The sequence below is a fragment of the Saccopteryx bilineata genome, chromosome 2 (genome assembly GCF_036850765.1).
Source record: "Saccopteryx bilineata isolate mSacBil1 chromosome 2, mSacBil1_pri_phased_curated, whole genome shotgun sequence".
Lineage (NCBI taxonomy): Eukaryota > Metazoa > Chordata > Mammalia > Chiroptera > Emballonuridae > Saccopteryx > Saccopteryx bilineata.
The window spans coordinates 355,623,858-355,646,540 of NC_089491.1; the positions used below are offsets into that span (position 1 = coordinate 355,623,858).

Below are 22,683 nucleotides of genomic sequence, written 5' to 3' on the forward strand. Positions count from 1 at the left end.
AACTAGTAAGACTGACGAAAAAACTGAAAAAACACAAATTACTAATATCAGAGATAAAGAGAGGATATCACTACAGCACTGAAGAGATTAAAAGGATAATAAAGGAACATAACTCTAAATACAAAATTTTAACAACTTAAATGAAATGAAATAATTCTCCTAAAACTATAAACTACCAAAACTTACCTATGATAATATGAATAAACTAAATAGTTCTATAACTGTTACAGAAATTGAATTCATAGTTTAAATTTTTCCAAAGGTAAAACCAATCGATCATTCAATTGATCATTCTTGAGGCCTAGATGGTTTACCTAGATTTTACCATTTAAAGAAAAAATAACACTAATTCTACATAATCTCTTCCAAAAACATAGAAGAAAAAACACTTCCTTTCTACTCATTTTATTAGGCTAGCATCTTCCCTTCTACCAAAATAGACAAACATAACACAAGAAAATAAAAACACAGACCTATGTCTCTCATAATCATAACTATAATAATCTTTTTTTTTTTTTTTTCATTTTTTCTGAAGCTGGAAGCAGGGAGAGACAGTCAGACAGACTCCCGCATGCGCCCGACCGGGATCCACCCGGCACGCCCACCAGGGGCGACGCTCTGCCCACCAGGGGGCAATACTCTGCCCATCCTGGGCGTTGCCATGTTGCGACCAGAGCCACTCTAGCGCCTGGGGCAGAGGCCACAGAGCCATCCCCAGCGCCCGGGCCATGTTTGCTCCAATGGAGCCTTGGCTGCGGGAGGGGAAGAGAGAGACAGAGAGGGAAAGCGCGGCGGAGGGGTGGAGAAGCAAATGGGCGCTTCTCCTGTGTGCCCTGGCCGGGAATCGAACCCGGGTCCTCCGCACGCTAGGCCGACGCTCTACCGCTGAGCCAACCGGCCAGGGCCAACTATAATAATCTTCAGCAAAAAATTAGCAATCTGAATCCAGCAATATATAAAAAGAATAATACCCTGTTGTCAAGTGACATTTGTTCCAGGATTGCAAGGTTGGCTCAATATTCAGAAATCAATCAATGTAATCTATCACATTAGCAATCTAAGAAGAAAATCTATACAACTGTATCAATTTATTCATAATAGGCATGAAACAAATTTAATGCTCATTCATGATTTAACATGACTAAACCTCCTAGCAAACTTGACATAAAAGGGAACTTCTTCAACCTGATAAAGGGCATCATATACTAGTATTTCATTCCATTATTATAAAATAGACTTCCTTGGATTTTTTTCTATATAAAGTTATAAAATCAATTTTAATTTCAGGTCTCAAAAGTCTAGTCCAGACTGATGTAAAACTTCAATCTTATATCCAATTAAAGCTTTGTGCAGCACTGACTCAGGATTTGCAGTGGGCTGAGATTAGCAGACACTGTCAGGGCTTTGCTCATATTCTTTTAGATCATTTTCCCCTTCTCATGCACACTAGTTTCCAGTTATACTATTCTCAATATCCAGCACCTGTGTCTCTTTGTCACATGACTTCGCCTCAAGCTGCCAGAACATTCTTCAGCAGGGCACAGAGAGCAGGAAGTATCTGGGAACTTATGTTCTTGTCAACCACAGGAAGCCCTGAACCAGTAACTGTTGGGTGCAAGAGTATAAATACTCCAGATGCTTTGTTCTTGATTGGAACAACTTTGAGATTAGACCTCAACATGTGACCTTATTGTCTCAGTTTGCTCCACTGTGGGATTGAGCTTGCTATGCCACGACCACCACAGGACTTTGCTTTATATTGCCTAAAAACACTTCCTAACGAGTCACTTTCACAAGAATCCTCATCTCACGGTCAAATTTCATTGCACCCTTGCTTGCGTTCCTTCCGGTCCCCTCCCTATTCTCCTCTGCATTTTTCTAAAAACACTTTTAATGAATCACTTTTACAAAAATTGTCATCCCAGAGTCTGATTCTGGAGAACCTAGGACAAGAGTCATGAACTTTTCTGTTCTTCCTTCTTTCTCTTTCCTCTTCCCTTTCTTGATCCTCAGGGTTGAGGCGAGGGAGAGGAGAATGCAAGGAAAAGAGGCCCATGATCTGGTGCTATTGCGGTGTTACAAGATGCTTTTCACAGCAGGCATCCAACTCTGGCCTCTCATGGGGTTTATCGGTAGCCTATAACATTCCCTATGGGATCCTTTCACCATAGAAATCCCTCATGAGGACTATGAACTCTCTGTGATGATCACCATGGGATCCTGCCCAAGACTGCAGCTGTGCACACACAGTATCTTTAACCTCACTCTGCCATACAGTGCTGTTGAGCAGGGGCCTTCCTATATGATTCAAACCTGACATCCATGGAGTCCACTAGGCTTACAGGTTCTCTGACATCCTTGCCCTGACAGACTACCAAGTACAGCCTGATTAACTGAGGAACAGGACAGCTCCAGCTCAGGTTTATATCTAATACTTCCTTTGAAACAATCTCCTTAACTCCCTATTCTCTTAAAGAGGCTGGGAATAGTGGTGGTTGCTTGTTTTGCCACCTCTTAGTAAATCCTGCCTAAATATATTCCTCTGTTTTAATGTATGGGCATTTATCAACAACCATTCTCAGTTTCAGGAATCCAGCCAAATTTCTATGAAAACAGGGCAAGTGTCATTAACCTTCTATTTCATGTAGTCATGTCACTTTTCTTTTTTTTCTTATTTACAAATTTAATGGGATGACATTGGTCAATAAGAACATATAAGTTTCAGGTAATCATCTCTTCAGCATTTAAACTGTTGATTGTGTTATATGTCCATCACCCAAAGTCAAATCATTTTCCATCACCATGTATTTTGTCCTTCTTTACATCCCTTCTCCTCACCCCTTTCCTCTGGTAACTATTTCAGTTTTGTCTATGTCCATGAGTCTCAGTTTTATATCCCACCTACGTGTGAAATCATATAGTTATTAGCTTTTTTTGATTTATTTATTTCACTTAGCATAATGTTCTCAGGGTCCATCCATGTTGTTGTAAATGGCGATATCTCATCAGTTCTTATGGTTGAATAGTATTTCATTGTATATATGTACTACATCTTCTTTATTCAATCCTCTATTGAGGGCCCCTTTGGTTGTTTCCATGTCTTGGCCACTGTGAATAATGCTGCAATAAACATAGTCTTTGTTTACTAGTGTTTTCAAGTTTTTTTTCAAGTTAGATACCTAGTAGAGGGATTGCTGGATCATATGGTAGCTCTATTTTTAACTTTTTGAGGAACCACCCTACTGTCTTCCATAATGGCTGTATCATACAACATCCATTTATGATTAAAACACTCAATAAAATGGGTAAAGAAGTAAAGTACCTCAACATAGTAAAGGCCATATATGAAAAACCATCAGCCAATATAGTACGAAATGGTGAAAAACTGAAAGCTTTTCCTCTAAAATCAGGAATGAGACAAGGCTGCCCATTCTCTCCACTCTTATTCAACATAGTTCTGGAAGTTTTACCCAAAGCAATCAAGCAAGAGAAAGAAACAAAAGGCATCCATATTGGGAAAAAAGTAGAGGTATTACTTTTTGCAGATGACATGATCCTATATATAAAAAATTCCAAAAACTCCATGAAAAAACTATTAGAAACAAAAAAATATATGGGAAAGTCACAGATTCAAAATCAATATACAAAATTCTACTGCTTTCCTATACACCTACAGTGAAACTTCAGAAAACGAACTGAAAAAAAAAATTTACTTTTACAATCACAACACGTCATTTTTCTGTTCCTTAACTGAGATTGCCAAGATTGTATGTATCACCTGACCTGTGGTGGCACAGTGGATAAAGTGTCAACCTGAAATGCTGAGGTTGGCAGTTGGAAACCCTGGGCTTGCCTGGTCAAGGCACATGTGGGAGTTGATGCTTCCTGCTCTTCCCCCTTCTCTCTCTCTCTTCTCTAAAATGAATAAAAAAATTTTAAAGATTATATTTATCACAGTAGTCTTTTTGGAAATGGATCTTCATAAAGAGGATAGAAAGACAAGCTACACATTTGGAGAAAATACCTGCAAATCTCATATCCAATAAAAGACTAGCATCTAGAGCAGGGGTCCCCAAACTACGGCCCGCGGGCCACATGCGGCCCCCTGAGGCCATTTATCCAGCCCCCGCCGCACTTCCGGAAGGGGCACTTCTTTCATTGGTGGTCAGTGAGTACTGTATGTGGCAGCATCCCAAAGTGCGGTGCTCGCATCACGGCTCCAGAAGCACGTCATATCACTTGTTACGGCTAGCAGTGACAAATATGGATCCGGACACTGACCATCTCATTAGCCAAAAGCAGGCCCATAGTTCCCATTGAAATACTGGTCAGTTTGTTGATTTAAATTTACTTGTTCTTTATTTTAAATATTGTATTTGTTCCCGTTTTGTTTTTTTACTTTAAAATAAGATATGTGCAGTGTGCACAGAGATTTGTTCATAGTTTTTTTTTATAGTCCGGCCCTCCAACAGTCTGAGAGACAGTGAACTGGCCCCCTGTGTAAAAAGTTTGGGGACCCCTGATCTAGAATATATAAAGAATTCTCAAAACTCAACAGTAAAAAAAACCCCACAAAAACCAAAAACCCCACAAATAATCCAATTAGAAAATTGGCAAAAAAAAAAAAAAGTAGAAACATTTCTCCAAAGAGGATATATACGTGGAAAATAAGCACATGAAAAGATGCACGGTATCGTTAGCCATCAGGGACATACAAATTCAAACCATAGTACTATTTCACTGTGCACTCCAGAATACAGTTACTTAAAAATTTAAAATAGTGACAGCAACCAAATGCAGGTGAGGATGCAAGCAATCTAGGTCATTCATAACCTGCTGGTGGGAATATAAAATGGTACATCTGCTCTGGAAAACAGTTTGGCAGTTTCTTCTGAAACTAAACATGCAATCACTATAGAACCCAGTGATTTTAATCTTGGCCTTTTCCCCAGGGAAATGAAAATTTATGTTCATGCCAACATTTGTGCATGAATGTTCATATCAGCTTTATTTGTAATAGTCAAAAAATGAAAACAATCAGATGTCCTTCAATGTGTTTGTTCATAGCTTAAACAAACTGGTAAGTCTATCCACGGAATACTATTCAATGATAAAAAGAATGAACTATTGACGCAAACAACAGTTTGAATAAATCTCCAGGGAATTAAAGTGAGGTGTTTTTTTTTTGTTTTTTTTTTTTTAAAAGCCATTCCGAAAGGGTTACATGCTGCATGGTTCCATTGAAAACATTGTTAAAATAACAAAGGTATAGAAATCGAGAGCCAATTGGATATCACAGGTTAGGAATGGGATGGGGGATGGAGGTGGGTGTGGCTATAAGAGAGGGCAACAGAGGTGATCCTTCTAGTGATAGAAATGTTCTATATCTTGTCTGGATCAATGTTAATATTTCAAGATGTAAGCATTGGGAGAGAGTGAAAGTTACATGGGATCGCTCCATATTGTTTCATACAACTGCATGTGTATCTGCAGTTATCAAAAAATAAAGCTTTAATATTTAAAATAGTTTTTAACTTTATTCTTTCTACTATTTTTGGAATCTTCTAATATTAACTTTATTAATTCCTTCTTTCTACTATATTTCGAGTTATTGAATTTTCTAGTTTTTAAGTTGAATATTTGGCTATTTACTTTCAGTCTTGACCTTTTAGTTATAAAAGTATGAGGCTGTACATTTTTATAGAGTCCAGCTTTAGCTGTATAAAATAGATTTTGATACATTTAATTATTTTCTAGATAATTTCGCTTTGGATCATGGTAATATGGAAAAGTGTTTATTTACAAATAGTGATGACATTTTGGTTCTCTTTTTATCATTTATATATAACTTAAATTAATTGTATTATAATAATAAAATGCAACATAATACCCCTTTTGCCATTTATTAAGGTCCTTCATTAATAAATCACTGTGGAAAAATTATTTCTATAAGTATGGTATAAACAACTTTTCTTTTAATTTATTATTACTATTATTGTTATAGAAAGCTATTGGCTCCCACCATTTGTTCATCTTTCAGAGCCAATTTTACTTTATCAGATTTATTGTTTACACGCATAGGATGTACTTAAAGTTTACTTCCTTCTTCAGTGAGTCTTACCCATAACTAAAAAAACCCAGAAAATTGTGTTTATTGTCATTTTTATTTTATTCTTCCCTTACTGTTTTGTTTCATCTTGTGTTAGTGTGGTACATTTAATATAATTGATAAGCTAATTGAGACATCATCATTAACTAAAGTCCATAGTTTACACTAGAGTTCACTCTTTGTGTTGTACATTCTATGGGTTTTGATAGATGTATAATGCCATGTATCCACTTCCACAGTATCATACAGAATAGTTTCACTGTCTAAAAATTCCTTTTGTTCCACCTATTTATCCCACTTTCCCCCTGAACCCCTGCCAACCACTTTCTTTTGACTGTCTCCATTGTTTTTGCCTTTTCCAGAATGTCATATAGTTGGAATCATATAGAATGTAGCCTTTTCAGATTGGCTTCCTTCACTTAGCAATACTTGGCATTTACTCTTAATGTAATAATTTAAAAATTATATTTTCAATTCAGAATATGAATCAGTGGTTGAAAAGAGTAAGTTTGGAGTATAAAAGCCTAAAATCCAAGATTTGGAGGAAAATATGAACAAAAGTGTGATATTAGTGTTGTGTGATAGACACAAGTCTCCTGAGGTTTTCCATGACAACCCTGGGGACACCAAGCAGGAAGGAAGGCAGTGCCTGACAGAGCACATTTCCAGCAAGTAGCAGCAGAATCCTCACCATGGCACAAAACATCAACTACCCGGTTCTCAGCCGCTTCCCTCACCTCATGTTCCATTCTCCCAGTTAGAAAGGCCCGAGGAGAGCCTGGCTAACAACTGAGAGGCTCCTAACAAGGCACATCGGTGGTGAATTTCACACACCCAGGTTAAGGTCATTTTCCAAAAAGGTGGGAGGGTCCACAAAGGACCAGACCTAGAGTAGGGTCAGATCTCTCAATAGCACATTGAAAGCTGGAAAACATGGAGAACTACGAAGCATAGCAAGGAAATTATTTTCAAACTGGAATTCTATATTCCCACAAATGATTAATCAATCTATCAAAGAAAGCCCTCCACCTACCCACACTTTTCCAGAAAGCTGTAGAAAGGAATGGTTCAACAAAACAAGCTGAAAAGAACAAAGACAGAAGAACAAATCCAGGCAAGAGAGAATCCAACCCAAGAGAAAGAGAAAGGTCCAGGAATTTCTCAGGATGAGTGGAAGTCCCAAGATAACGGTTCTGCCACAGACTTAGAGACAACTTCCCTGGTGGCGTCTGAGGACACAAGACTGGCTGAAGGGCAGGAGAAGTAGGGGGAGGCACAGAAATGAGTTGACAGCAAACCTAAGGGAGCTAGAACTTGAGCGCCCCTCATGGGCCGCTTACAAGGCCCCCAAGGGCCCTAGCAATGTCCTTATGTAATTGTGTTTCCGTAAATTATGAAAACAAGTTATTTTGACTATAATCAGTTAAGATAACTACTGTCACTTTCCACTCCTCTCCCCCTCCTGCAAACTTTCCTCTGTGTCAAGTGGCTTTTGTTCATCCCACTGAGACGTTGGCTTGAGTGAGAGGGACATTGATATGTGGTTTGCAGACACATTATGTATCCTTAGGGTTGGCCCACCAGCACAGGAATGGCTTTTAGGGGTCCTTGTGTCACTCACTGTGCAGACTCATTTGGGGTGACATGATGGACCTGACATCAGTAAGGAAGACACAAGCCAGAGAAAACAGTTAACCATCTCTTCTTCTCCCTGTAGACACCCACCTTGCAACACTTTGGTCATATATAAACAATGAGTGGGCAGCAAAGAAGTGTAGAGACAATGGAGTTTAGAGATGTGTTAGAAGAGATTATCTAAAATATTATGTCATTGTTCTGGATTTTGTCATGTTTATGATAGCTTCAGCTTTGCAAATTTGTGAGTTACTTTAACTTAATATTGACCTTTATGCTTAATTGTGTATGGCAACTTTTGAATTCTTTCTTAAGGACAGCTCCCTGCAATTTCGTATACTTTAGGCTTCATAAAATTTCCATTTGCCCTGTGGCTCTAGGAGAAAAGCACAATTGAAATACCAGTTATATGGCCAGTTTGCATAAGTAGACAATGATATTGCCAGGCTTTTTACAGTCAAGGAAGACTTTGCAATAAGTTCAAAGGGTACACAGCAAATTTTTATTTATTTATTTATTTTTTACAGAGAGAGAGAGAGAGAGGGATAGGTAGGGACAGACAGACAGGAACGGAGAGAGATGAGAAGCATCAATCATCAGTTTTTCGTTGCGACACCTCAGTTGTTCATTGATTGCTCTCTCATATGTGCCTTGACCGCGGGCCTTCAGCAGACCAAGTAACCCCTTGCTCGAGCCAGCGACCTTGGGCCCAAGCTGGTGAGCTTTTTTTTTTTTTTTTTTTTTTTTTTTGCTCAAAGCAGATGAGCCTGCACTCAAGCTGGTGAGCTCGGGGTCTTGAACCTGGGTCCTTCCGCATCCCAGTCCGACGCTCTATCCACTGCGCCACTGCCTGGTCAGGCCGCAACAAATTTTTAAATGAATAATTATGAACTTCAGAAAAAACAAAGGTTTTGCAAGAAAGGAAATGTAATCAGATTATACTACTTGCCTCAGCAGTTAACAATATTGACACAGCAATAACTGATACAGATGCTGAATTACTATTTAAATAGAAATTGTTGTTCATTCAATTGGAAGATTATACCTCATCTTCAGGGTACTAACCAAATACTGTCAACAACTGGTAAATAAAGATATATTTATGTGCATTATTTAAAAATTTAGATGTCAATACTGGAAGAAACAGGAACACTGAGAATGTTTTCTCTGAACAGCAGGTGTGGCTTTTTCTAATGCTGCAGGATTTTAAATTGCATGTATTATGACTTTCATGCCTTTTTTACTTCATGCCAATCATATACATTTGGAAGAAGATGTTTGAGAAAATTTTGCAGCAGAAAATTAGGAAGTCTTTACTTAGCACAGCAAAAATTGCTTGAAATATTATGTGGGAAAGCCTATAAAAATTCCACCTACTTAAGCTATCACAGGGAAAACTTAAATAACATGGGAGATCCATATTTTGAAAGTCTCCACCCCTGCTAAGTTACATGAGGTAAAACTTCCCAGGAAATAGCATTGATTGGATCAGTGTCCACAAGACCCTGCGAAGTAGAAAAAGCCATCTGCATAGTATTGCTTATTTGAGCACATGCAGGAAACATCCTGACAGGAAATCTGTAACGATTAATTTTATGTGTTGTCAGACATTGTTCTGGGTGTGTCTGTTGGGTGTTTGTAGATGAGAGGAAGGAACATGTGAATTGGTAAAGCAGATTGCGCTCCCTAATGTGGGTGGGCCTCATCCAACCAGTTGGAACCCTGAATAGAGGAAGAAGGCTGACCCTCGTGAGTATGAGAGAGCTCTTCCTGCCTGACCCCCTTCAAGTTGGGACATTGGCTTTCTTTCTGCCTTTCGACACAAAAGGAATCACTTCTCTCTGGGTCCTTAGTCTGCTGTCTCTGTGTGGGATGACACCATTGCCTCTTCTGGGCCCCAGCTTGCCTGCTCACCTGCAGAACTTGGGTCTTGTCAGCCTCCACAACCACATGAACCGATTCTTCATAATAAATCTCTGCGTATGAGTGTGCACGTGTGTGTCTTTAAAACATTTTTTGTTTTACTAATAGTACATATGACTTGTGTAATAAAAATAAGACAAGAAATCTAATTGCTTAAAGATCCTTCTAAGACTGGTTCTAAAATGATCTTGGAAGATGAAGTTTACCCACTGTGGAAATTGTTGGTGACACTTGTCTTGGACATATGTCTAGATCTGTTTGTGGTCAATAAGTTGTAGCCACGCTGAAAACAGTGGGAAAGTGTGCTACTAGTCCTCCTCTTAGCAAACGTTTCCCAGTGGCCTTGCCAGCCCACTCCACAGTTCCCAGACTGAGGGAAGTGGAATGCTCCCTGAAATCTCTCCTGTCAATCCCAAAGGCAGAGAAAGCCGCTTTGTCCAGGACCCTCACCGTGTGGGACCCTCCCGCCCAGCCCAGCCAGCTCCTTCCCCCACCCCTAAACCCACTGCCTTCTAATGGATGCTCCTCTCCAAGCCTCTTCCTTCCCTTCCCTGATCCGTGTCCCTCAGGACTGGGTAGCAAGCAGAAGAAGTCTAGTCTTAAACTTTCTTCCAGACCCTATCTGCTCCCTCTTCTTTGCCTTCTACATTTCTCAGTTCCAAATGACTGGTCCACACAGAGCTTCAAGTATTTATTTCTTCTTTTCCTACTCCAGTGTGGAGTCTGAAAATTATAATAATCACAGTGAGTAGCAGAAAGAGGAGGTAACTGTCTCCCCAGGGTCTGAGATTCTTAAACCCTCTTTTCTGTCTTCCCTCAACTCTTCCCGGTGTCTCTGACTAATCTTCCTTTTTTCAAAATCCCCAGGAGAGAGGCTGGGGGTGGGGTGAGGAGGATGCAGGTAGAGATCTGCGGGAGATCCGGGCTCCTAGGTGGTGATGTTCTGACTCATCTCACACGCCCAGCGTTGCACCTGCTGGCAGAAATTGTCGTTCCAGCGGCCGTCCACCTGGACTTCGGCACAGTCTTCGCTTCCACCTTCCTCGTGGCCCTGCCAGTTATCTGGCTGAGTGGCAGCCCAGTTCCTAGGAAGGCAGGACAGGGCTCAAGCTCTGACCACTCCCGTCCCAGCAATTCTTTCCCACCTCAGAGAAGCACCGCCTTAGAGAGTTCAGAGAGCAGAAGCTGCAGCCTTGAAGGCTGGGAGTCTGGAGGGGAGAAGGTTGGGGAATTTGGTCCCTAAGGATGGGTGGGGACCAAAGACCCTGCCAGGGTGCCTGCCCCCTGAGCAGCTGTGAGCCAGGGCTCTTCGGTCCCTGTACTGTGTTCAGGGGCCAAAGATCACGTGGCTGTCCCCAGGATAGACTAGGGGGGTGGGGAGGGGATACTTACTTGTAGCTATTCCTATAGTCTGTGCCATCCACCCATTTCCAGGAACCATCGGTTTCAGTGAGACCTATCCAGGCTTTAAAGGGGCGTGTGTGTTGAATAACAAATTTCTGGAAAACAGGTAGGAGGGAAGTTTCTAGTCCCTTGTACCTCCATAGAGGCATTAGCTGTGGTTCCCTCAGCCTTCCCCAACTTGACCTGACCCTGAGTTGAAGCATCAGCTCCCAACAAAACTAATTCCTCACCTTTTCTTTCTTTTTTTTTAACCTTAGCTATTGTTTAGAGGACATTCACTGAGCTAAAGAACATGCTAAATGCTTCACAGGGACTATTTTACTTTTATTTCTTTATTTTTAAGTGAGAGGAGGGGAGATAGAAGACAGACCCCTACATGTACACTGACTGGGATCCACCTGGCAACTCCCATGTGGGGCTGATGCTCGAATCAACCCAACTAGCCTCAGTGCCCCGGGGCTGACACTTGGACCAACCAAGCTATCCTCAGGGCCTGGGGCTGATGCTCTATTCACTCACAGCACTAAAATCTTAGGTAGGCCCACAAGAAACTGGCACTTATAGGTCAAAATTGGTTAAAATTGGCAATTTCAACCTTGGTAAAGTAAAATACGTTTGCAATTATTCCACCATGTAAATTGAATGTATATATTCAAATTCAATAACTGTATTCTGGTGACATGTAATCATTGAAAATACTGGCTAAGGAGGCAGAGGTTCTCTGAATTCTGGCTCCATTGTGACGTGCTTGCTGCATGGCAAGTCCCTTAGCTTCCCTGTCCCTGGCTTCTTCATCTCTGCCTTCCTCAGAGTGGGGATACTAAGAGTGTTGACCTTGTAGGATTGTGAGGATTAAGGGAATGAATACATATAAGACAATGTCTGTTACATAGTAAGGACTCAGTAAATGTTACCATTAATATCTTCCGTTTCAAAAAAAAATGCCCCACCTATTCTAACAGGTGGATTCTTTCCGATGAACTTCAGTGTTTGGGGTAGTGGGCTGGTGGCAGCAGTGGGCAGGTGAGACCTGGAGGGGCTTTGAGGAACCCAGTACCCATAGCTGGTGGGTCACCGGGGCTCCTGCCCCCTCTGTTCCTTCCTCCCAACTGACTGCCACTCCTGTGGCTAGTACACAACAAGGAGGAGCTCTCAGTGCCTCTACTGTGTTCTCCATCCAGGTCCTGTCTTTTTAAATTCATCCTGTCTTGCATTGTCTTCTGACCTCCTCATCACATGCTCACCTGGCTCCTGTCCCTTTGCCGAGTCCTAGTCGTAATCTCCCACTTCTTAGGATCAGTGGCTGCTCCGCTATGAACCCTGGAGTTCTGCCAGACATCTGCTTCCGCCTCTCCCGTAGGTTAAAAAAATAAAGCGGGCCTGATCTAGCCCCCCAGAGTTTGCATTCCAGAGGTTTCCTCCCGCCTTTAGGAAGACTGTGGACTCACCTGCTCCTCTCTGGAGTTGATGACGACCAGATGCGCGTTCTCCAGCTGGCAGTACTTCTCAGCCTCGGGCCAGGTCAGTCCAGAGCGAGAGAACCAGTAGCAGCGGCCTTCATGCTCCAGCCAGTTAACAGGGCAGCATTCTGTGCCTGTGGGGAGGGAAGTGGGCAGGGGGAGATGAGATCCTGCTGGGGGGCAGGCACACTGGGAACGGAGACCCCCACTGTCCCTACCATTGCTTCGCAGGAAGGCCATCTGACAAGCCAGGATGCGCAGATCAGCTGGGAAGTGCTTCAGGTGGAAGAGCAAGGTGGCATGATCTAGGGGACAGAGTGACAGTGATGTGGGCAGTGTGGGCACCATACCTACTAAGACCCTGTACAGGACTCCAGCCTTTGGGAAAACTCAACACACACTCACACACCACACATACACTCACACACACAACACACACCTCACACCACACATCACACATACATTCTCACGCACACAACACACACCTCACTCACACCACACATCACACATACACTCTCATGTACACAACACATACCTCACTCACACCACACACATCACACATACACTCTCACGTACACAACACACACCTCACTCACACCACACACATCACACATACACTCTCACGCACACAACACACACCTCACTCACACCACACATCACACACACATTCTCACGCACACAACACACACCTCACTCACACCACACATCACACATACATTCTCACGCACACAACACACACCTCACTCACACCACACATCACACACACATTCTCACGCACACAACACACACCTCACTCACACCACACATCACACATACATTCTCACGCACACAACACACACCTCACTCACACCACACATCACACATACATTCTCACGCACACAACACACACCTCACTCACACCACACATCACACATACATTCTCACGCACACAACACACACCTCACTCACACCACACATCACACATACACTCTCACGTACACAACACACACCTCACTCACACCACACACATCACACATACACTCTAACACGCACACACACTCTCAAATGTCACTCACTCATGGGAGGGGCTCGGACCTTCTTTCAGGTCCTGCTCCTGTTTCTCCAGCCTGGCTTCCAGAGATGTCACGCTGTCACCTATGCTGCCTCCTGAAAAAGAGAAAAGCTAAACTGTTTTCCCTCCATTCTGCCTCCTAACAGCCTCCATCATCACCTACTGGAGCACCAGTCCAAGCCACCGTCACCTTCATCTGGGAGGTTCGGGCTCTGCCCCGGGCCTCCCCGCCTCTGCCAGTCTCCCCACACTGCCACCCTGGCTTTCTGAGGAACAAACCTACTCAGGCTGCTCCCCTGCTTCAATCCCTTGCATAGGCCCCATTTTCTCAAGATAACGCCTCACTTTATTAACACAGCGGTTTGCCTGGCGCGGCCCCTACCCACCTCCCGGCCCACCCCTCGCCACTTAGTTCCTGCCACGCTGGAAGTGTTTGCAGTCCCCAAACATGCAGTGGTCTTCCTCACCTCCTGGTCATTCCAGATTTGTCCTCTCCACCTGCCACTGACCGCCATCCTCTTCACCTGCCTATTCCCCCCTCAGTGTCCCTAGAAGCCTTGCCCAGCTCCTCAGGCTGGGTTATCTGTCCACGGCACCCCAAACACATCCTTTTGCAGACCAGACCCTGGGCACCCACCTCAGAGTCTGGCAAACCTGTCCTGGTAAACCGGTGCCTCACCCACCCAACTCGCCCTGGCATGTCCCCTCGGGGAGCACCTGCTCACCATGGGAGCCGAGAGCCCGGATCTCCATCAGGGTGCTGGAGGAGAAGTTGCTGAAAGCTTCTTTTAGGGTCCAAAACTCCACTTGCATCTGTGTTTCTTGTCAGGAGGGAGAGCGCACAGGACGGAGTGGAGGGGTCTGTGCCCATGTGACAGCCCCGTCACGGTCATGGCACTGTCTCCCTCACCACCCCCTCCCTGCCCCAATACTCGCTCAGCACTGCACCTCACTGCCTCCATCTCTTCCCATCCAGCACTGCCCATATCTCTGCCTCCTCATCAGGGCTTCATCTCCACTGGCCCCTGTGACCCTCACTTTGGGACCCAATCACACAGATGGCCATCAGCAGCAGGATGTTGAAGCCCAGGACCAGAAGACTGAGCCAGAGCCTGGAGCAGAGACTCTGCTGCCCACGGGGCTGGGAAGGAGGCGTCCCTGCAAGAGAAGCGGTGTCAGGAGGAGGGCTGGCGAGAGCCAACCTAAGGGAAGCAGGGGAACAGAAGTCTGAGGAAGTACAGCCCAGGGGGTGGAGGGAAGTACTTGGGGAGGGATTGGGGAGTCAATGGGCTGTGACCCCAGCATGTAAGTACTGCACACACAGTTATCTGCACAAGTGCACCCACGTTTACACATGCAAATATGCACACATGCCTACACAGGTGTATGCAACGCATCTGCACACGGCATTGCTATTCACATCATCTGTGTGTAAAGTCCCAATCTTAGACCTGGGGGACCTAGAGGACAGCCCTGTGTTCTTCTTAAACAAAGTCCAAAACTGGACCCCCCACCCCGATTCCACTGGGATATTTAAGTTCAGGGCATTTCAGCCCAGACCACTCCCCAAGGGCTGCCCTCTAAGCCCATCCTCTCATCTCCCACATCTCTGCCCTTCCACCTCAGAAACCCTTGTTCCACTATAAACTCCCTCCCCTTAGACTCAGTCACCTCACAGAGACCTCTCCTGCCCCTTGGTCAAGCTGAATCCTGAACACACACACACACACACACAATTTTCCATTTCACTCCCACACTCATTAGTACATACACACTCACCTCTGCCAGCACTGCCAGCATCTCCTCTCATCAGGGCTCCACCCCTACTGGCCCTTGTGACCCCCACATTGGGACCCAATGACACAGATGGCCACCAGAAGCAGGGTATTGAGGTCCAAGACAAGCAAACACTTTATTAACACACATCCTCACACACACATCAACATGCACATTCTCACATCTTACAGCACACAGTCACAAGTCTCCTCACACAGATACACACATTGACACACACGTCCCCACATGCACACATGTGACCACATCTTCATATGCGCAGCCCTGGCTCCACCCCTCCTGACCTGTCCCTGGGCCTGGAGCAGTGTCTGTCCTCCCAGGCCCAGGCTGCTGCCTTTGCACCATCCTCTTCTAGCAAAACGCTTCCTCCCCTGTGCTTCAGACCCTGCCCTTCCCTCTCTTCTCGCCGCCATCACACCCAGGGGTCCTCACATCTTGGGAATGCTCAGTCAGGGGCCCAGAATCTTTCTCTCCAGTCCATCAGTTACCATCAACCTGAGCTGACACTGTCCCTGTGAGTGACCACCCAGAACTCTTGGCCATTTTACACCAATGACTGTCACCTTCCTCCACTCCAGCCACACCCAGGACCCCATCTTGACCCAGAAAGGCCATGTTTCTGACACTTCCACCACCTGTTCCCCACTCGGAACACTGCCTCCCCTCTGCCTCTCCCCACCATGTCGTCTGTGATCGCCCGTGCGTCTGTCCATCTAGAAGCTCTCACTAAGCACAGTTCTCCCCACCCGCTGGGACCCTATGGCTGAGCTGACTGCTCTCTCCAATACTGTCCACTTAGTGGCCTTTGTCCTGCTTCTCAGCCTGACCTATGACCCATAAACCCTCAACTCTGGGTCAGCTCAGCAACCTGTCTCTGCGCCTCTGCCCTGAAACCAGACCACTCATGGCTGAGTCTTAACTCTGCCACCCACTAGCTCTGAGATCATAGGCAGGTCATTCAACCCTCTGGTGCCTCAGTTTTCATGTCCCCTTTGGCTTATACAGTCTAAAGTACTCAGTCTCATAGAAACAGAGAGTAGGATGGTGGTTGCCAGGGACTGGGGGACAGGAAATTGGGAGTTGCTTTTCAATGGGTGTAAAGTTACAATTATGCAAGAGATCTAGACACCCGCTGTACAACACTGTGCTTAGAGTTAACAATGCAGTATTGTGCACTTCAAACTTTGTTAAAGGGTAGATCCCATATTATGTGTTCTTACCACAATAGAAAAAATATGTAGGTAAAAATAGTAGTTACCTGATCGGGTTGTTCTGAAAATGAAATGAGCAAGTTTGAAAATAAAAGTTCTGCCCAACATGGAATAATAAGGACTAGATTTGCCCTCCTCCCAGAAACAACCAGAATAAGAAACAGATACCTATAAGAAACAAACATCTTCAAGACACGAGTTCAGGAAACAGGACAATTGATCCCTGAGAGACAGGACACTAACAAGATGAGCCCTATGATTGTCCCAGCCCAGTGCTGGGAGAAAGCGTTCAGGCCACGGGGCAGGGAGGGGCGATCCAAGCAGAGCCCAGCACATGCTCCCAGTTGAGGAGATGGGGCCAAGAGTCTAAGGAGACCAAGGTCACTGGACCTCAAAGGACAAAGTATCAGAGGAGAGAAACCCAGCAATCTGTGGAGGGTTCCCTTCAAGCACTCAGCTGAGCACTGAGCAGTGTGTGCAGGTAAGGAAAATGACAGCCACCCAGAAAAACAATCTAAAAGGATTAGGACATGCCTGGCACTCATCCAGGGCCAGAAATAGTGCCTATTCCTACCAACACAACCCACCAAGCATGGGTGTGGGGACCAAAAGCCCTTGCCCCATAGCGCTTCAGACCTGCCTAACAGGTTATAAAAACAACACCAAAAAGGACCAAAGTGACTCCAAGTAAATTGACTACATCCCAGAATAAAGTTCAAGAACTTTTAGAGGAATACAAATACACCCAGCACACAAGGTAAAATTCACAATGCCTGGCATCCGACAACAATGACCAGATGTACAAAGAAGCAAGAAAACACATTGTATAACAAGGAGGTTAATAAATCTATCAAAACTGATCCAGAAGTGACACAGACCTTAGAACTAGCAGATAGGAAAGTAAAACGGCCATTATAACTGTATTCCATATGTTCAAAAAGTTAAGTAGAATATCAAGGAGGATATTTCAAAGTCCCAAGTTGAATTTCTAGACATGAAAACTACAATGTCTGAAATAAAAAATATACTGGGTACAATGAATAGAAGATTAGACATACATAAGGAAAGGTTATAAACTTAACATAGCATTATGTTAACATTACATAGCAATAGTAACTATATAAAAAAGAAAAACCAAGAGATAAAAATGTTTCTAATGGAAATAGTGGCCCTGGTCTGGCAGCTCAGGGGAGAAAACATCCTACTGGCACACTGAGGTCGTGGGTTCGGTCCTCCGGTCAAGGCACGTAGGAGAAGCAATCAACGGATGCACAACTAAATGGAACAACAAGTTGATGCTTCTCTCTTTCTCTCTCTCTCTCTCTCTCTCTTCCTCTCTTTCTCTCCCTTCCTCTCTCTCTCAAATCAATGTAAAATTAAAAAAATAATGGAAATAGCATCAGTGAACTATAGGACAACTAATAGATGCAGAATTGGAGTCCTTGAAGGAAAAAGCAGAAGGGCAAGGCAGATAATGAGCAAAATGTTTCAAATTTACTGAAAGCCATGGGCATATAAGGGGCATGGATGAGTGGAAGATGGTTGTGGGTGGGCAGGTGGTAGATGTCAGCTCACCTGAAGGCCACAGAGGCTGCTGGAGAGAATGCGCTGACGGTGGTAGCACCTCAGAGGTGCCCCGTGCGTCATCCATCAGGCCTTTGGGGTGAGCTTCTCCCACGAAACCCAAAACCTCTGGATTCTCGCCAAGCCTCCTGCTTCAACTCTGAACCGTCTCACCCTCAGAAGATCCAACATCATCCAAAAGCATTTCTGAGTGTTCACTACATGCCAGACATCACGTATATCTCACCAGGGGAGTGAGACAGATGTGGCCCCTGCCCTGGGCAGCCTACTGCCCGGAAGGAAGTCCTGCCAGCCCATCACCCCAAGGAAAGGAGAAGCCTTCGTGAGAACGCCTGTCCCCCCTGCAGCTCCTGCCCTGCCAGACCCCACCCTCACCCGCAATAGCACCAGCCCCTGCAGTCTGCCAGCCTCAGAAAGGGGGCTTTCTCTGCCCAGCCCAGGCTAGCCAATTCCTCTTGCCGAGCTCTGAGCCGCAGCCTGTGCTCTCTCCACAGAGCCCCACTCCATCACCAGCGCCCACATCTCACACACCCTACAGCCCTCCCCTCTCCTGGCTCCTGCCCTTCAGCTAGGATGGCTCAGGCCTCTCTTGCCTCAAAACCTTTTCTCAGACACGGGGCCTTCCATCAGGATCTGCTAGAGAAAGACCCAGGTGGGGGCTTGGGGAGAGAGGGACTTTTCCACAGTATCTCTGTGTCCATTGTCCCACCCATCCCCACACCCTCCCACATACAAATCCACTCTCCTGGCTAAATGTGCTGTCCTTGCCCACACAAAATGTGCACAGACAGGCCCGGCCCATGTCACACACACAGCACATGTCAGAAGGAAGGTTGGAAGGAAGAGGGGAGGAAGTCACCTCCATCTTCCACTTATTCCCTTCCCGCTGAGCACATACCCTTTCCTGAGTCCTAAGCACGGAGAGGAAGCTGAGGTCAGGGGGCAGGCAGAGCTGCTGGTTGGCACCACACACCTAAACACCTACGGGGTGCCCAGGCCCTGCTCATGGAGTGACTGTGACAGCGGCCTCAGAGAGACAGAGCAATCCGGAGCAAGACCGAGGTGAAGTGAAGCCCCCAACACTGGACACCTGCCTTTCCAAAATGCGTCTTCTCTCCTGGGATTGTACCCACGGGCTCCTGGCCCCTCACCCCTACCGAGCGGGTGGTCATTTTCCTCCGAGTCTAGATGCTGGATGTCTTGAAAGTCCTTGGCCATTCTGGGTCCAGTGCAGCAGCTGGACCTGGGTGGAGCCGAAGCTGCAATCAGGGCTGGGGCCGAGTGCAGGGCTGATGCTGTGCTGAGATGCTAGTTCAGATGGAGGCTGGCACTGGGAGGGGGGGTAGGGTCAGGGTAGGTCAAGGCGGCAGCCTGGGTTGGGTCTGAGGTTGGAGGTGAGTTTGGGGAGGTGAAATACAGCCTGGTCCTCTCCCGTCTCAGGTGTTGGCTTAGGCTGTGCCATGGCCAAGGAGAAACATCCCTCCACATGCTCATCTTCCCATCCAGCCCCCACTGTTCCTGAACTATGGTCCCCTTAATCCCAAACATCCCCAGGCCTGCCAGCCTCCCCGTCCTCCCCACCCTTGGTTACCTGTTAACAACGTGGAGGGCTTACTCTGGAGCTCCTCAGGCTCCTGGGCCCCAAGGCTAAGGAGGAGCTGGAGCCAGGGGAAGTGGGGCATGTGGCGCTAGACAGGAGGGAAGAGGAGGGGATGGGCCTGGTCCCGGTGAAGGCCCTGAGCCCCTGTGTCTGAATGTCCAAGTGGTTCTAACCTGGCATCTGCTCACCTCAGGACTTTGGACAGTAAACAGGAGAAATGGAGTTGGAATTCAGGCAAAACATAGTGGGGGCTGGGGACAGGACTGTCTGTTTTTCCTAGAGAAAGGGTCTTCTGTTCTGTCCCCTTCACCCCTATAAGACGGTCACCTCACTCTTCACTGCAGTTTGAAGGAAAGGCCAGACCAGGGGCTTGTGGGTACAGTTCAGGGTTTCCTCTCGTTCTCCCCTCTTTCACTTCCTGCCTCTGAATTTCCCAGAATTGCTAGTGTCACTAAATACCTCTGACCAGGATCAGAGGGGCCGGCTCTCTGTCTTGCTCAATCTGGCATCTGAGCCTAGGCCCCTGCTTCCTCTGGGCTCAGCCACAGGCTCCCAGCTCTGGGCTAACAAGCTTCACCCTCCTGGTTCCTGGGGAACTGGAAGTGCAGGGGGAAGAGAGGACAGTGGCAGAGGGCAGCCATCCTGGGGCAGGAGGAGCTCAACTCCAATAAGCCCCTTGCGGGGCCCTGGCAACACAAACCTTTGTCCTCACTCCTAGCCAGTGTCCCCTGTAACTCCCACAACACAACACCCCAGGAGGGGGCTGTTATTCCCATTTTACAGAGGAGAACTTGGAGCCTCAGGGAGGTTTACGTGACTTTCCCAGGGGGACGGGTCAGAGGGGAGGGAAATGGGAAACTAAACAAGATAAAGAGGAAAAAAGTCATACCATAAAAGAGAGGTCCTCAAGGGAAGTTGGGGTTCATGAACTGAGGAACATTTGTAACCATCTATACTCACAGTAACAATAGCTTGGGGGAAGAAAACACATTTTTTGTCCTTGATTTTTAGACCCCTTGTGCTGGGAATTTTTAATGGAGTGTAATTGACATACAATGTTATATTAGTTTCAAGCATGTGCTTTTCTTGTGATGACACTATGACAAACACAGGAAGTAGGCACACAATTCGATATCCTGATGTTCCTATGAAGCCACTAGGGCAGTGGTGGCTGCTTTGCTATTTGACTGCGACCCACAGTGAGAGACGCATTCTACAGTGTGGCCCAGAGTGCACACGCGAGCAGCTGCGCACACACTCGTGTGCTTTCCTTTCTCCTGAGCCCCAGTGCCTGGCACAGAAAAGCTGCTCAACAGGCATTTATTAAATAAACGGGTGATTGAATGGATGGATGGATGAGTGAATTTGTAGATATACTATTGCCATGAAAGTTTCATGAAACAATGTTTACCTCCCTACTTGCATTCCATTGAGTTTCCTGATCCATGAATGGGCCACAAATCAAAGTTTGAAAACAGTCACGGAGCCCCAATCTTGGCAAGGATGTGGTTTTAGTGTGCCAAGATATAGACAGGAGCCTAGTAACTAGATTACCAACTGCTTGTCAGGGTTCACTGACTGCCATCCACGGAATGAGTTTCACTGGCCACAAACCTCGACTGAAGTAATCCCAAATTTCTGTGTACAACCCCTCGCTCCTGGCACGGTGAGATAGCACAGAAAACAAGAGACATCCTCTGCATCCTATTCTTTCTAACTATTCAAAAGTCAACATTTTAATTAACCAAAATTTGACATACACATGGGCTATTTCTTTAGTTTCCATATTGTCTCCTTACCTTTTTGCTGGGGTTTTTCTGATTTGCTTACAAAATCCTGCTTTATTTGGGTGATTTTGGTTTGGGGTGGTGGTGTACCTCAGGCACAGAAAGTTAGGTTAGTCCATTTCTGGGTTTATGACACCCAGTCTTCCTCTGAGGTCTGACAAGATCTTTCTCTTGTTTTATTACTTTCCCAACACCGATTCCTCTACTCTTCACAGGCAGCCAAAATGATGTGTTTCCTATATGTGGCAGTCTCCAAAGATGGAAGCCATCACTTCTCCCTTCACTGTATGTGCACGTGACAACACCCCTCCAGAGGAAGTGTCTATTCCCCTCCCCTAGAATCCAGAATGACCATGTGACTTGCTTTGACCAATAGAAAGTGCTTCAAGTGACAGTTATGCCAGTTCTGGGTCTAGCCTTTAAGAGACAGGGACAGAGGTGGATTTAACTGTGGGTGCACCCTGTGTGCCCTGGGCCCTGACATCTGAAGGGCCCCACAAAACCCCAACTTTACACTTTTTTTTCTAACATAAGGGGCCCAATATTTCCTTTTGTGCCTGGGGCCTAAACCAACCTTAATCCGCCTCTGGACATGGAAGCTTCAGTTTTCATTCCTGGAAGCCAGACACCCATGCTGAAAGGAAGTCCAGATATCCTGCCAGAGAGAGACCTCATGGAGAGGTGGAAGGAAGGGGGGGAACTTATGAGAGGGTGGTGAAGAAATAATACGGAGATAGAGAGGGAGAGAGACCACACAGAGGAGCACAAGGTCTCCAAAAATGTGAACAAGGCCTTCTGGGAGCTTCTAGAAGCCCAGCCAACAGCTGAAGACATCCAACCATGCAACCTAGGCAATACCACATGGTCCACCTGACCTAGCTCAGCCCATATTTCTGACCCAAAGACTCTCAAGAAACAATACGTAGTTGTTTGTTTTAATCTATTGAAATTTTGGCTTGTTATGTTATGTTCAAATAGGCAACTGAAGCAATATATATTCTTAAATATGTGGTTGTACAGTTTGCATGTTCTATTTTTTTATATACATAAATATTTGTGGAGTTGACTTGTGTCCCTTTTGTTCAATTTCATAATGTTTTATTTTCTCAGCATGTAAGAGCTACC

At 45.5% G+C, this 22,683-nt stretch overlaps 1 protein-coding gene across 5 annotated transcripts; it reads right to left on the minus strand.

The window, feature by feature from the left end:
- Nucleotides 1–10,350: 10,350 nt before the first annotated feature.
- LOC136326654 (asialoglycoprotein receptor 2-like) lies at nt 10,351–20,159 on the minus strand. 5 transcript variants are annotated; one of them, XM_066262936.1, is made up of 9 exons: nt 19,960–20,159; nt 19,329–19,414; nt 14,621–14,740; nt 14,308–14,403; nt 13,606–13,677; nt 12,750–12,836; nt 12,520–12,665; nt 11,060–11,166; nt 10,351–10,752 (listed from the first exon to the last, which is right to left on the minus strand). In XM_066262936.1, exons 2-9 carry the CDS (start codon nt 19,387–19,389, stop codon nt 10,596–10,598), a joined length of 846 nt encoding a protein of 281 aa, XP_066119033.1. In that variant the 5' UTR covers nt 19,390–19,414; nt 19,960–20,159; the 3' UTR covers nt 10,351–10,595. The 5 variants fall into 5 exon arrangements, with proteins under 5 accessions (XP_066119033.1, XP_066119031.1, XP_066119032.1 ...); XM_066262934.1 differs by having other exon boundaries at nt 19,266–19,414; XM_066262935.1 differs by lacking the exon at nt 19,960–20,159 and adding an exon at nt 19,763–19,953.
- Between the last annotated feature and the right edge of the window lie 2,524 nt (nt 20,160–22,683).

What these genes read in the sequence shown, in the direction of transcription:
- LOC136326654 (XM_066262934.1), bottom strand. Translation starts at nt 19,389, where the DNA reads ATGGCCAAGGACTTTCAAGACATCCAGCATCTAGACTCGGAGGAAAAT. An exon ending in GGCCTTCCTGCGAAGCAATG is followed by an intron (nt 12,666 to 12,749) that starts GTAGGGACAGTG and finishes CCCTCCCCACAG; the next exon opens with GCACAGAATGCTGCCCTGTT. An exon ending in GACTATAGGAATAGCTACAA is followed by an intron (nt 10,753 to 11,059) that starts GTAAGTATCCCC and finishes CTGCCTTCCTAG; the next exon opens with GAACTGGGCTGCCACTCAGC.